At 37.3% G+C, this 15,820-nt stretch overlaps 1 protein-coding gene across 1 annotated transcript; it reads left to right on the top strand.

The window, feature by feature from the left end:
* The first annotated feature begins 419 nt into the window (after positions 1 to 419).
* On the top strand, positions 420 to 13,821 carry LOC136808364 (E3 ubiquitin-protein ligase CBL-B-B-like). Its single transcript, XM_067064896.1, has 6 exons — positions 420 to 1,102; positions 8,503 to 8,784; positions 9,584 to 9,721; positions 9,993 to 10,228; positions 10,610 to 10,872; positions 11,734 to 13,821. The coding sequence occupies exons 1-6, from the start codon at positions 513 to 515 to the stop codon at positions 13,558 to 13,560; spliced, it is 3,336 nt and encodes a 1,111-aa protein (XP_066920997.1). The 5' UTR covers positions 420 to 512; the 3' UTR covers positions 13,561 to 13,821.
* The last annotated feature ends 1,999 nt before the right edge of the window (positions 13,822 to 15,820 follow it).

Genomic DNA, 15,820 nt, shown 5'->3' with positions numbered 1-15,820 from the left:
TTCAACTTTTTGAAACCAAACATACCTTGCAGATTGCCCTGTAGTTTAGTTCAGCTGTATTTTCGTCAAAAGATGCGTAGACGGGTTATTGAAGGAAATGCTATTTATCTCTTTTTGTGTGAACTTCTTGATTTAGAACATGCTATAGGTATCAAATTATAAGAGATGACGTCATTTTCAGTCATCTAACAAAAGTTTTCAATTTAATAAGGATGCTTTCACTCGACAGGACAAAAAACCATGTTTGAAAATAACGAGTGGGCGAAAGTATCGAATACCAAAGAAATAATGAGTGGTGATAAAGTTCAAATCTAATTGTATCGATCATATCAGCTTTTTATGAAATTTTGTGTTTTATGATTGATAATTTGATTTTTGGGTCAAGTGGGGCAAAAGTTGGACGTCGTTTAATATTCGTTAACATTTGTCGGGAGTCGTTAGATCTTAAATTGGTCACATGATTAAAACTGTCGGTGTTCGGTAAAAAAAATTGCACTCGCTCCTCGCTCCTTATGTTTACTTTTGGTTTTGGTCAGAAGAAATTCAAGATGGCGGCTGCGAGTCTGGATGACGAGGGGAGAGGACATGAAGGATTTAAATCTTTTTTCTCAAAGATATCTGAATCGCTATCTTCTGCTGTAGCTTCTACCACAAGGACTGTTGTTGATAAACGAACTTTTGATAAAGCATGGAAAAGTTTGGACAAAGTTTCACGGTTTTGTCAGAATACCAAGTTGAATTTAAAGAACTCGCCACCGTTCATGTTGGATATTCTACCAGATACTCATCAGCATTTGAAACTAATACTACAACATTATGAGGAAAAATTACATATATTAAATGAGTGTGAATACTTTAAAATTTATGTTGATAATTTGGAACGAAAGTGTAAACAAGTCATCAGACTTTTCAAAGATAGTGGTCAAAGAATTTTTGATGAAAAAGACAATTCTCGAAGGAAACTTACAAAACTTAGTCTGATATTTAGTCACATGCTGACGGATTTAAAAGCTATATTTCCAAATGGGGTTTATATTGGTAGTAATTTCAAGATAACCAAATCAGATGCAGCTGAATTTTGGAATCAATCTTTCGGAACAAGGTATATTTTTTAGGTCACAATTACAAATACAAATAACTTATGTTTGCGTTGTCGCACGTCGGACCAACTGATAGTTTTTCTTAATTTTCCAATTACAGTATTTTGAGTCGGGAAGTATATATGGTGTTTCCCTTTTTTGGAGTACTGTCAGCAGCTCTACGTTGGACTATCTGACCAAACATGATGGGACTGCAATTCGACCACCATTTTCATTTAACACTAAACCTCCAAAGTCATTTAGTTCTACGTACATTTTCGTGATTTTAAACATAAAGGATAAAATAAAATAAAAAGTCAAAAACATTAGCACAAGATATTCTAAGACGCTGGTGAAAATGTGGAAAGCACGAAAGTAGGTGTAGACTCAAAATATCAAAGTGTAAGAGTGAGCTGGGACGAGACGATGACATGCCAAGCGAAGTAGAAAATTGTAGGAATTATAGGGAAAAATATTTGTAATTTGGAAATTAAAAATATCATATCAAAATGTAAGATAAAAATATTAAGTTAAAATATTAAAATTAGCTCTAGTTTAGTTGGCTCACCTTTCGCCCTGCCTATTCTAATTGTAAAAGTAGGCGCAAAGCGTGCATAAAGTGGGCAGTTAAGTTCTTTGCTTCAAAAAGATTGAAAGAAGACATTGCATTGACGTCAAACGAGGGCAATGCATTGACTTTAAACAGCCCACTTTATGCTCACCTTAATTCACAATTAGAATAGGCAGGGCAAAAAGTAGGCCGTCTAAACTAGAGCTTATCCATGTCGATGATTCCACGATGGTGGTGAGGCCAGCAATGCTAAGTACAGTGTAGCTGGAACCTCGATATTCCAGGATTAGAAAAAGCTATACCTGTTATCTTTTATCTTTAAAGAATCAACAAGCCATCATCAGCATCGATAAATTACACACATTTCCTCAGAAACTTTTAAAATTATCTGCCATTATGACTTTCTTGAAGCCGTTCCGAAATTAACCAATCAGGTTATGTATCAGAATTCCTATGGGAGTTCTTTTCCGAGATTTGTAAAATAGCTAAGTCTGCAAAAAAACTTTTCCCGGGGGTTTGAGGAAAAAGCAGAACTGCTATCATTTGTTTTTTATTTAACCATATATTTAAATTTGCGCTCAAAAATACTTAGATAAATGAGTTAATAATATTCAATATACTATTTGTAACTCTCAGAAAATAAACACTTACAGAACGACATAGTTTATCATTTGGAATACCCCCTTATTTGGACCATTCTATCATGGGCGCAAAATAGGGCGGAAACTAAGTAGCACCCTCAGTGCAAGAATGCCGCCTCATCTTTATTCGCCCGCGCGAGAATGCGAGCTAATCATTTTTTTCTCGCGCGCTCAAGGAGAAAAGGAAAGTGATCGATATTCTTTGAAGGAAAAACGTCAGAAACAAACCCAAAGACCAAAATATGTATTTTGTTGTTGACAATCGATCCTGAGAAGATGAAAAAATTTCTGCTATGCGTATTTCGATCTTCCTTAAGGTAAAGAGGTTGCAAGATTTGGGTTAGTGAGGCAAAAATCGCTAAAAAGCTGGTAAAATTGTAATCCTCAAAAATCGAAGTTCCAGCCTCACTGAAGTAAAAAAGAAAACACGGCACAAAAATTGTTCAAACAGAAGACAAAGCATGGGGACACAAGACACAAAGAGTAAAATCGCAAGAGACAAAAAGGACTAGCTCAGGATAGAAAAAAGTAAAAATTAAAAAGAAATTAAAATAATTCCACAAGTTAAAATTCGTAGTTTGAAATGCTAAGGCTAAGTTTATCAGGGTCTTCTTCATTGACGATATGGATCGGTAAGGCATTCCACAACCTAATTGATGAGGGGACATAGCTGTATTCATACCAGTTCCATCAATATGCCAAAAACATTTTGTTCAACCACCTTCACTTCAAGATAGGCCACCATAGAATGAACTTCCTTTTATAGGATGAACCATATTCATGTGGCTTTCAGCCTTGCACTCCATCGCAGAGGCTAATTAATTTTAATGACTTTTTTGACTAATGACCAAGTTAAAATTTTTTAATTTTTTTATATTTGAGTATTAAAAAGGCATGCATTCAAATAATAAAGGTTTAAAATTTTTCTCTGGGCTAGTTAGTAAAATATCTCAAATAGGCTCTTTGATGGAGTGTACGGCTGAAAGCCACATGAATATGGTTCATCCTATAAAAGGAAGTTCATTCTATGGTGGCCTATCTTGAAGTGAAGGTGGTTGAACAAAATCTTTTTGGCATATTGATGGAACTGTCATACGACTGGATTCGTGCATTTATTGGTACAATTTTTAAGTTAGTGGTACGAGCACGACATACAAGAGAAGATAAACAAGCAATTCGACCGTGTAGAATCTTATGCATGTAGTTCAATTTAGTTTCAAGCCGTCTTTGCTGGAGGGTTTTAAGGTTAAGATTACGAATCATGGTGGTTGGACTACTGGAATATCTCCAATCATTACATATAAATCTGGGTGCCTTGCGTTGGACCATTTCTAATTGGTTGATGTTTGCTGTAGTATGAGGATCCCAGACAACTGATGCGTATTCAAGAATCGGCCTCACATAGGTATGATAAGCTTGGAGCTTGATTACTTGGTTACATGTACGCAGGTTACGCTGGGAAAGCATCTGATTTGGTTGGCTTTTTTCGAGGTGTAGTTGACATGGGTATTCCAAGATAACTTTTTGTGTATAAATACGCCGAGGTATTTTGCTGAGTCAACAAGCTCAAGGATCTGGTTATGCATGGAATAGTCAGATAGGATGATTTTGCGCTTATTGGTGACTCTGAGGACCTTGCATTTGTCTGGATTGAATTCCATGGACCAATGCCTTTCCCACTCAATCAGATTATTTAGATCATGTTGAAGTTGATAAGTGTCATTGACTGATTCAATTGTTCTGTATAATAGAGCATCATCCGCAAAAAGACGAATTTGAGAGTTCACACACAATGGAAGATCGTTTATGTATACTAGAAATAGAAGTGGTCCCAATACTGTCCCTTGGATAACACCAGATAATACCATGGCTTTGTCTGAGCTCTTGCTGTTAACAACTACAGTTTGCGTTCTGTTTGCAAGGTAATTTCTAATCCAGGAGAGAGTATTACCTCTTATTCCGTAGTGATCAAGCTTAATGCACAGTTTGTCATGGTCTACCTTGTCAAATGCTTTGGAAAAATCAAGCAAGATGGAATCGATTTGACTTACCCTCATTAAGTGATTTTGCAAGGTCATTAATGGTGAGTAAAAGCTGAGATTCACATGAACGATTTTTCCGAAAGCCATGTTGTGTATCAGTTAGTATGTTGTTTTTATCAAGGTGGGAGCTGGTATTACTGTGAAGAATATGCTCAAATATCTTGCATGATACTGATGTTAGGCTTATAGACCTGTAGTTTTCAGCTTTGGCTCGGTCTGTTTTCCCTGGTTTGAAGACTGGGGCAACCAAGGCATGACGCCAGTCCTTTGGAGTCATTGACTGCAGCATGGATGCCTGCATTACCAATGTTAGTCCAGGTGCAATTTCATTACCAAGCTGCTTTATGAATTTAGAGGAGACATTGTCTGGACCAGATGCTTTGTTTGGGTTGAGATTTTTCAAAAGTTTCTTGACTCCTGCTATATCGATAGTTATATTTGGCAAATGGTATTGTGCATAGCAAAAGGTCTATTGACTGAGTAACTTTACATTAAAATTGCTAATGAGCTCTAATTTGCAGAAGCTTTGTACAAAAACTAAATTTAGTATAGAAACTCGGTTTTACGTTGTTGACATTTTGCAAAATTTGTGACTCTAACTCATTTAAGACCATTATTTCACGTTTCTGAGAGTTTTTCGCATGGATTTACATCATAAATCAAAATACCCCACTGTTTGCATAAATCTCCAGATCTTTAGAGGAAAAAAAGTTTCAGATTTTTCACTTTTCAGGTTGGCATAAAAAAGATATCATGAGAATAGGATTGTCATTTAACCCTGACCCAATAAAACAAGCTGTAGAAGTCTATTTCAGTTGTAGATTCAACCCTGCTAATGCTCCTGTGATCTCTTTCAATAATAATGACATAAATGCCAGTGAGCACCAGAAACATCTTGGTCTTATCCTCGATTCAAAACTTTCTTTTAATCGCCATCTTGATGAGAAGATCAAAAAGGCCAATAAAGTTATTGGCCTCATTAACAGACTTCGCAAACATGTACCTAGGAAATCTCTGCTAACTATTTATAAATCTTTCATTAGACCTCATCTTGACTACGGTGATATCGTATATGACCGTCCAGGTAATGCCTCTTTTGTGCAGAAGCTGGAAACCATTCAATACAATGCCTGTTTAGCCATCACAGGCTGTTTTCGTGGAACGTCCCAGGATAAAATATACTCTGAGCTTGGTCTTGAAAGCCTTGCTGACAGGCGTTTTGCAAGAAGAATGACATTCTTCTATAAAATCATAAACAACTTGACTCCGTCTTATTTACGTAACTACCTGCCAGCAAGGCTTATAGCACCCATAGCTCTAAGAACAAGAAATCCTATTTATTCTCTTAATATACGGACTGAACGTTTCCGAAACACTTTCTTTCCCTACTGCATATCTCAATGGAATATCCTGGACGATGATATAAGAAATCTACCTTCCATCAAAACCTTTAAGAAAGCTATTTATAAATTTTTGAGACCGAACCAGTGTCATGTTTTTGATGTCCCTGATAATCAAGGTGTTGTCCTTCTCAATAGGCTTCGTGTTGGATTCAGTCATCTCAATGAGCACAAGTTTAGGCACGGTTTTCGTGATACTTTAGACCCTTTCTGTGGTTGTCGGACAAACTCTGTTGAAAATTCACAACACTTTATTTTGCATTGCTCTATATATTCCCATGAAAGACAATCTCTATTCAACAAGCTTCATACCTTAGGCATAAATTTTTTCCCACTTAAACCCTCTAAATTTTGTCGGCTTTTATTATATGGTGATGAAAGCCTATCTTCACTTCTAAACCAAGCAATTCTTTGTTCCTTTGTTACTTTTATGCAAGAAACCGGTAGGTTCAGTGGGGCACTATTTTAAACTATTTTAATCTCAAACAATCATAGCTCACCTTTTTCATTTATTCCTAATGTTTTTTTTTATATTAATGAAAATTGCCAGGAGATTTTTGCAGCTTATTGACAAACACTTCCCGAAACACCATAAATTCAACAAAATCTTCAATCGCAATACCGTTAAAGTAAGCTATAGCTGCACCAAAAACATCAAAAGCATCATCCAGAGCCACAACAAAAGCATCTTGAAACGCGACACTAACGGTAACGAGATCCCACCACAGTGCAACTGCAGGGTGAAAGCATCTTGCCCCCTTAACGGCTCATGTTTGGTGGAGCGTTCAGTTTATCAAGCAACGGTCACCTGCGATGACGAACCAGATTACGGTGAAAAGTTCTACATTGGGTTAGCCGAACCTAAGTTCAAGAAACGATACGCCAACCACAAGTCATCCTTCGCCAACGAAAAGTACGAAAAAGAAACTGAACTTTCCAAGGAGATTTGGAGGTTGAAACGAAAGAATCGTGCCCCAAAGATTACTTGGAAGACAGTCCGTAAATGTCCACCGTTCAATCGTGCTTCGCTGAAATGTTCACTCTGCCTTAGCGAAAAATTAGAAATTGCCACATTCGACCAACCCGAGAAACTGTTAAATTCAAGGAATGAACTGATCTCGAAATGTCGGCATGTGAATAAGTTCACCCTCAAACTCCACGACACCAAATACTTTGACGAAGACTTTACAGTGTACAGTATATTTTTGTAAGCTTGAAACGAATTTTTGTATAGAATTTTTGACTGAAGATCGTGACGAAAAGTTGCGTGAAACTTTGAGTATCAAACAATTCTTATCTCAACTTCAATTTATTGTGTATATTAATTTTATAAACAAAAACTTTTTTTCTTTCATATAGCCTTGTACCTCTGGCGATATCCCTTCTTGGTGTCTAGCGGGGGGATAAGGCTATTATTTTTTGTCAGTAGTGTTTCGTCTTATTTGTTCGTTAGTGTACCGTGTAACCTATATTATAAAGAAAAAAAAATAGGATTGGGGAAAACTTTGTCAGGAAGATTTTCGTCACAAAATTTTTTTTCACTTTTCCCAGATGAAAATTTTTCCTGGGGTATTTTTCAAAAAGGAATTTATTTTTCCATCTTTATTGTTTTCATTCTTTAACAACATTTTTTATTAAACTGGTCTTGCTGGTTTCTTGTTTATTATCGAACTGTTCATCCTTGTTTGCTGTCGATTTTCGAAGATACTTTGGTTCAAGGCTTACCACCTCAAATGTACATTTTTCATTGTCTTTTCTTTGTCTTCTTTCATTGACTGTCCATTGAAAAATATTATTGCCAGCGAGCTCGTTTTTTTCAGTAAATTCAATTTAAAAATAGGTTTTTTCATCGGGAAAATTATTTGTCAGGGAAATACATTCCCCAACGAAATTTTTGCTGATAAGGTGGCAAAGATCAAACAAATTTACTAAAGACTTATTATAGGCCTGTTTAAGTCGCTTTAGTGGCTGAGCTGTTTTTAGAACCTTTAAAGGGAAGAAATTTTGGCGAGAATTTAATATGGCCGATGATAAAAAAATGCCATTAAATAAGAAAAAAACATGTTAAAAGTCTGAAATAGCACACATTTTGGGGAAAATATAGTAATTTAAATTTGATGGGAATTTAATTTGGCAGTTGGTGGAAAAAATTAAATTTTGCAGGAACTTTATGTCTAACCAACTTTGGTTGACAGCCCTACAGTCCAAGATTAAGCTACAATATTTATAAATAAAGGTGACCATCAATGATATGTTCTGTTCGCATCTTTATAAAAAGATATCTATCCAGTTGGTCTGTCCGTAATATTTGTGGTTGAATTTTTAAGACTTAGGAAAGTCCTCATGAATCTTATGAGTTTTAAATCCCACGGGGCCAGAGAGGAATCCCTTAAATGGTAAATGAAGCCTGTTATTTCCAATTCAAAACGCATAGAACTACCTGGTTTTTAGAAAAACACCCAATTGAAAGTAAATTTAATGCAAGATTCTAAAAATCTGCGGTGTGAAAACAAAGTGAGCGCTAAACCTGATCATTTGTCCCGAATGTTGTGCAAACTTTAAGCTGTTTCACATTTTCTTGCTTGGGATAATTTGAAGAATCCTCTCTTTACCTTTGAACTCCAGTTAGCAAATAGTAAAACAGAACAGATGAATCAGCCAGGTTCCACGAATGGAGCATACTACTTATAGTTATTTCTTATTTAATTCAGTTAGAGCTCTTTCATTTTTCGCACTGTCAATAATAATTGACCATTTTGTTTCTTTCAGTCGTACAATCGTTCCATGGAAAATGTTTCGAGAGCACCTTCAATTCGTTCATCCCATTGGTTCAAACCTAGAAGCCATTGCATTGAAAACAACACTGGATTTTGTTGTCAACGAACACATCTCTATATTCGAATTCGATGTGTTTACAAGGCTCTTCACACCTTGGTCTACTATTATTAGTAATTGGAACCTTTTGGCGGTCACACACCCAGGGTACATGGCTTTTCTGACGTACGATGAAGTCAAAGAAACATTAAATCGGTACATTAGCAAGCCAGGGAGGTATGTATTTAGGTTGTTCCTCTTAGCTATTCAAGTCTGTGTCAACGTTCTTGTTATTCTCCCAAAAATAACCTTTCATAAATAGACCAGCGTCCGAGATTCAGAAAAGGCCTTAAAACAGGTTTTCGTAGGGCACCCCTTAGATCAGGGCAATTTTTTGATATTATGCTCCTAATAGGGTGTAGAATTGACAAAAAAAAATTTGCCCTTCGAATCTCCTGCAGTTTTCGAGGGAATCGATTTTTAGTTAATCAATAGAACTTATCAAGGGTCCCTCCCCCCCCCGTTACTAACGGTTTTTCGAGGTCTGAAAATCAAATATCTGATGCTACCAACGGATTCGGCGTGAAAAAAGATTATTTGTTAAGTTTCGACCACCTGGTGCCGAGAAATGGCATTTTTAAGGCGTTTTTTACGATGACATCAGCATTTTTCTGAGAGTATTTTCATAAAAAATCATTCCCACAGCTGGATAGCCCTGAATTAGTAGTATCTGAAAATGGTATGGTTTGTTGACTTTCGATGTTCTGATCTTGAGATATTTCAATTTTAAGGAGGGTAAATATGCTGAAAAACTGCTGACTCAACAAAAAATATCGATAATTTTCAATATTTAGACCAAAATATCTCAAGAATTCGAAAATGAAATGAAATTCAAAAAGATGCGCTTTATGCGTTTTTATGCAATATGACGTATTTGTTGTACCTTTCTTCAGATTTTTTAATACGTCACCTTACATAAGTGCATCTTTTTAATAAATAACGAAAAAGTACAAAATATATCTTCTATTATTTCCAGCTACATCTTCCGACTGTCATGTACGAGGTTGGGTCAATGGGCCATCGGTTATGTGACCCAGGAAGGAGCAATCTTACAAACCATACCACAACACAAAACATTAATGCAAGCTCTGGTGGATGGTGCTAGGGACGGGATGTAAGTTGATCTAATTCCAATTGAATAAGGTTTTCAGTTTTCAGTTTATGTCTGGACCAATTCTAACCTAAGAGTCTCTTTGCTCTAAAAAAGCTCAAGCAGCTTAAGAAGGTCAGCATTTTAGGGAAAGCTGCACATTTTTTTTTGCATTTCAGCTTTGAGATATGCTTAGCATTATGCTTATTTTTTTACCGAATTCGACCTTAAGTATGCTTATAACGTCATTCTTATAAAAAAAGAGTGTAATGAGATTTATTTCTGGTTACTTTAGATATCTTTTTCCGAACGGTAAAGAACAAAACCCAGACCTTTCGCCGTACCTTGTTGAAACCAAACAACAACATATTCAAGTCACTTGTGAACAATATGAAATCTACGTCGAAATGGGTTCCACGTTCCAGTTGTGCAAGATTTGTGCTGAAAACGACAAGGATACGAAAATAGAACCATGCGGTCATTTGATGTGTCAAGCTTGTTTGAGACATTGGCAAGACACGGGAGGCACTGGTAAGGATAACGCCGTATTCATGATATGCACCACTGGAGAGTCTTTTAAGAACTTTTAAAATTTTCACTGTCACTTAAACAATAGAAAAAGTGATGTATATATGTGGAACAAAAACAGAAAAGTTGCATAATTTCGTGAAGTCATTGCAGTGGTGCATATCATGCAAAACAACGACTTTTAAGATACTGCTTTATAATGACATCGTTGTTGGAGTGAGTAGGAATACTTCGGCTCTGAAATCTCCATGTCAATGCAGTGCCTTCTTTTGACGTCAATACAATGATTTCTTTCAATCTCTCTCAGATATCAACAGGTGTCTATACTTATATATATGTTAACAATTTCTAAATTCAAAGTTATTCCTTCTTGTTTTCTTGTAGGTTGCCCCTTCTGCCGCTCCGACATCAAAGGGATTGAAAATATCGTTATCGACCCTTTCAACAAGAAATCAACAGAAGAAAAAAAAGCAAATGTTTCAACGCCCTCCACGCCCGCTGAGCTGATGAAAGCGCCCTTCAGTGGTCATACCTCGAACGACCACTTACAACGGAAAATATCGCCACCGAATGGCGCCCGCCCGGCCGAGAAACTTCCACCGCGCAATTTTCAAAAATCTGAGCCACAAAATTTTACGAGGCCTCAGGTAAATCTTCTAGGTTCTACATCTTTGTCCTAAGGGATGATACAACTTTTTTGGCTCATTTAATAAGCCATTAGCGAGTTTATGTATGTGTGTTTTTCAGCGACGGAGACGGTAAGGTTCTAATTTGACTAGATCCTGACCAGCTGAGGACGACGGTAAATCAGCATTTTTACCGTCCTCGATTTTGCGGGGCGGAATTGCGGGTTTTTCCAAATCGCTTCAGTCACTCTACCGTCCTCAAAAGTGCAAATACATAAACTCGGTATTATGATAAAGAGAAGGGGTTAAAGAATATGAAGTGAAGCCCTTGCAGTGTCACATGAAAAAAAATAAACCGACAGGCAATGGAATCTTCGGGGATTTTTAGTAAAATGCTTGCTTAGAACTAACAATAACTTTTAGAGAAAAATGATACAGCCCTAATTCTTTTTTGCAAAATGCAAAAGGACCCTCTTTTTCAGAAACTGTTGACACTTTTTCCAGGAAAATTCGTTTTTTTTATTCCATCAGGAAAAATTATGAAAATCGGTTGTCTTTCCTTCCCCAACACCACCAGCCCTTAACTATTAACACGAAAAATGAAAGCATTCAAAAAAATTTTTTATCCTCAAGGAAGATAAATGTACTTTTTGAAGCCTCATAGGATGCTTACACAATCTATTCTTTAGTAAGATGTTTCTCTTTTTCTCTCTCCATCTCCAGGGCGACTCCCCGCCACCGCTACCGCCAAGAAGAACGTCTAACCATCCTTCATAACTTCAACTAACTCACATAACCACTCATACTCCTTACACCACCCCTAGTAACCATGGTGACAGTCAGTCAACCAATCACATTTCTTCTTATTCTTCTTGACAACAGGGACCACACCCATCTACCACACAACAACAGCAACATGCACCACAAGAACAACAAACATCTAACAATGCATATGATACATCTCGTAAAAACGAAATCGCCGAAACCATCCTGCTATCTGGTTCACTCAATCCAATAAATTCGGTCAACAGTCGACAGTTAAGTCCTCCTGTCATTCTAAGCCCTCCTCCCTTACCGTCACGGCAACCCACCATGGAGGGTATATGGCACAGTCAGTCGCCTCGGTGGACGCCCACCTCTTCGCCCAAAGCTTCTCCTTTCAACTCGCCAAGAGCGTCACCCTGTCACACACCTGGAGGGAGCCCCTCAACAACACGTCGACAAAGTCCAGACGACCTTCCACCCATTCCCAAACCTTACAATGGGAACTCGTCTCTTCTCCGACACACACCCGTCGATAATGCTCCTCCGTTTTCTGACATGGATCAAAACAACGAATTACCGCCCCTTCCCGCCCGTAATAAGCGACCGAACCGCCCACCGCCAAGAAATACGGCCTCTCCTATACCGAACCAGATAGAACGTAAGACATCCGGGAGTCTGAAAGAAACGGCGCGTTTTCAAGTGCATAAATCGAGTCTACATCGACGTACGCGATCGGACGACCAGTTAGACAAATCGTACGACGAAGGCGACTTTGAGGAGGTGCCGCCACTTCAACGATCTCTTAGTGTCACCAAAAACAAATGTTATGAACCCATTTTTAATTCATCATCAGCTTTCTTACTTCCGCAAATCTCTGGAAAGGATGACAAAAGCAATTCTATCGAATCTCTAGAACACTACGATTCAAAGTCTACAAAACCCATACCGAATCGTTCGAAACTGGACCCCAACAGGCCAGTCCCATTACCACCAGGGCCCAATGGAGTCGAGAACAAGGTCCAACGTCCGAACACCTTATCCGTCATTCCAGGAAGTCGGCCAGGATCTACTAGTGATAGTGACGCCCCTACTCCCACCCTACCGCCCAAAAAGAATAAAATAGGGGGTTTGGTGACACCCGATTATGGATTAGATTGCCACAAGTCCGACATCGTGGAATTGGATGAAAAGGTTGAGTTATCTCCATTTGATGATGAGAAAACGAAACTGGTTGAAGACATGCTCAAAGTAAATCTCCTTGACGACGCGAAAGAAAACAAAGATGGTGACAAACCACCCAACCGTAAACAAAGTGATGTCTATTATCCGATCGAATCGAATAATTTCGTAAGCGGTGACATTGTTTCTTGTCATGATTTCGATAACGACGACGATTCGGACAGCGACGCCGTTGACGATTACGACGCACCGGTGCCGGTCATCCACACGCCGACTGTCGAAGTAGCCGCCGCCAAATGGAGCCCAGTCAGCTCGGATGAAGCTTCTACTCCGTCATCAGAATTCGCGAAATACATCGGAACTAAAGACCCCTTTTCCGATGATGAGTTTTTTAATCGGAAAGGTGATGTAACAGAAGCACCCGCCTCCTCACCGCCCCCGCCTGCTTTACCGCAAAGGTCAACTGATTATCCAAAAAAGTCTGCAGAAACCAGAAAATCACACGAAAGTATTGATTCGAGTGCCAGTCTAATGGATTTACATCATAATCAAAACCATACGGGCGCATCTTCCACCCTTCCACCCCTTCCCTCCGGGCGGACAGGAGGGCGGCCTGATACTTCCATGAAACATTACGAGGAAGATTACGCAATTTTAATGAGTCAGGGATATTCAAGAGAAGACATTCGAAAAGCGTTGAAAGTCGCTGATAATAATTTTGCTATCGCTCGAAATATTTTAAAAGAATTTTCGCATAATAAATGATAAGGAGGTTACAATTTGTTGGCTTGAAGTTTGGTTGAGATTTTTCAGGTTTTTTGTTTAAATTATTTTTTTAAGAATTGTCAGGAGTACAGCCATGTTACAACAGATGCATTGTAGTCTCATGATAGATCTATATAGCTCAACTTTGCTATTGTTCTTGGCCTGTTTAGGGTCGTTTCAGAACTCTCAAAATTAGAAGCACCGTTGTTTTTTCGCTAACTCTTTTTCTTCTTACTTCCGAAGGTTTAGCCGAGCTGTTTGAAAAAAACTTTGAAAAAAGTTTTTTCTAGGACTCTTATAATAGAAAATTGGGGAAGCCCTTTGTCTGAAGAGACTTAAAAGCATTGAGTTTCAAGCCCGAAGGGCTAGAGGCGCCTTCTCAGGCAAGAGAAATTGAAGCTACTTATTTCCCATCTAAAACGCGCATAGAACGCGCCGTAATCAGCGGTTCCTTTGTTTTGGGGGACTACATTTTTTGAAATCTAGCTAGCGATAGATTTCAGTTTCAATCCGGCGTTTGTGTAAAAAATACGCGCGGGCGTTCTGGATGGGAAATAAGTGGTTTCATTTCCAATCCAGGAGTCTCGCCTATAGCCTTTCGGGCTTGAAACTCAATGGTTAAAAGGGTCTAAAAGTAATCCTTCAATGTTATTAAATTTGATGAAGGGTGGCGTGGGCGTTACTGCATCACCTTGAGGGGTTGAAATTATTGATAATTTTTGTAAATTTTAGATGGAAGAATTATTTTGTATACAAATTTCTTTAACTTTTTTTCGATTTATTTTTGATGACGTTTTAATTCAGCTTTTATGAGCCTTATTCGAAATTATTTGCTTTTTTAGTAAACTTTTTTTGTTTTCATTTCTTGCGAAATATTCTACAATATTCCGGTCTGTAAATTTGACAATGGATGATAGAAATGTTCGAGTCTACTGATAGTAAAGTTGATTCCGACAAAATTGGAAGCCCTAACATTTTGAAACATCGATCTTGAGCGTAAAGGGATATAACTAGAAATAAATACTTCGTTGGTAAGGTAATTTTGAGTTTTGTAGAATTTCCTAAAAACATACTTAAGTAAGTAACTTTTGCGAAATTTGGTCACCCTCACTAGCAAAATGTCTCTTTTAGAAATTTTCCATATTTTTGTAAATATTTCAATGCATTCTTTTACGAGAGAATAGTGGAAACCATTTTGAATTTGTCTCATATTCAATCGAACGATCGATATTTCTTCGGACTGATAGAATGTGGACTTTGTAATTATTGCGTCACGAACATCTTTAGTAGCCTCGCCACGTCACACTTTTGAGTTAATTTTCCTTAAATATGAAAACGGAAACAAAATTCATGCAATTCATCTTGGGAAGAATGAATTACTATAGTAATATGCTGAGAACGAGGCTTCTTAATGTAATTAATAAATAGTTCCACCTAATCATGAAAGTCACTGCTTGTACATACTTTGAATTTATGTTCGAGAAAAATAGGGATTGATGATTGAAAATGGTTTCCCTGTTTTTTTTTCCATCAAGTTTAGTTTTTCAATTTTTTTTGGGAAGTTTTGATTTTGTAAAAGAAACAATTTATTATTATTATTAATTATTTTGAAAACATTCTAGTTGGCTTATTAATATTTTGTATCTAAAGCGCTCACAATCCGAAGTACCGGTTGATGATTATTAAAACGAAATTCCATTGTTTTGTTCATTTCTAAATGTTTTATTTTTCAAGATATTCATTATGTAATGTTGTCTACGGAAGCACCTCGGTTTTGCCAGTACACGTTTTTCCAATTTATGAGTATTTTTATGCATTTTCAATTGAGTGGTCTGAGTCCACAAAGCCTTAAAATGTTCTTAACTTGTTCTTAACATTTTGGCCATGGAAGCCTTATGCTCTTATATAGTTTGTTCTTATAAAGAAACATGTAGTGACAAATTTTGAATAGTTTTTCTATAATAGTTTAAATTCGTCACTACTGGTGAAAACCGAGGCATTTTCGTTGAAAATATTAACGGTTTTGTTTTTAAATAAGAGTGATATCGTTTGCTTACTCACCAATTTTGTTTTATAAGCTTTTTCACATTGGATTGACATGGATGTGGAGCAAGATTGGTCAGAAAGAGGAAAATAAAAACATTTTTTTGCTTATATCAGCACAATATAACAATAGGGAGACACCGTCCTGATATGAAATATGTGTCTAATATGAAACGGAAACACTTATGTAAAAATAAAACCTTTAATAGAAAACATG

Source organism: Clytia hemisphaerica, unplaced genomic scaffold, assembly GCF_902728285.1.
Source record: "Clytia hemisphaerica strain Z4C2 unplaced genomic scaffold, Clytia hemisphaerica genome assembly, whole genome shotgun sequence".
NCBI lineage: Eukaryota > Metazoa > Cnidaria > Hydrozoa > Leptothecata > Clytiidae > Clytia > Clytia hemisphaerica.
This window is presented reverse-complemented; position numbering and strand designations above follow the sequence as displayed.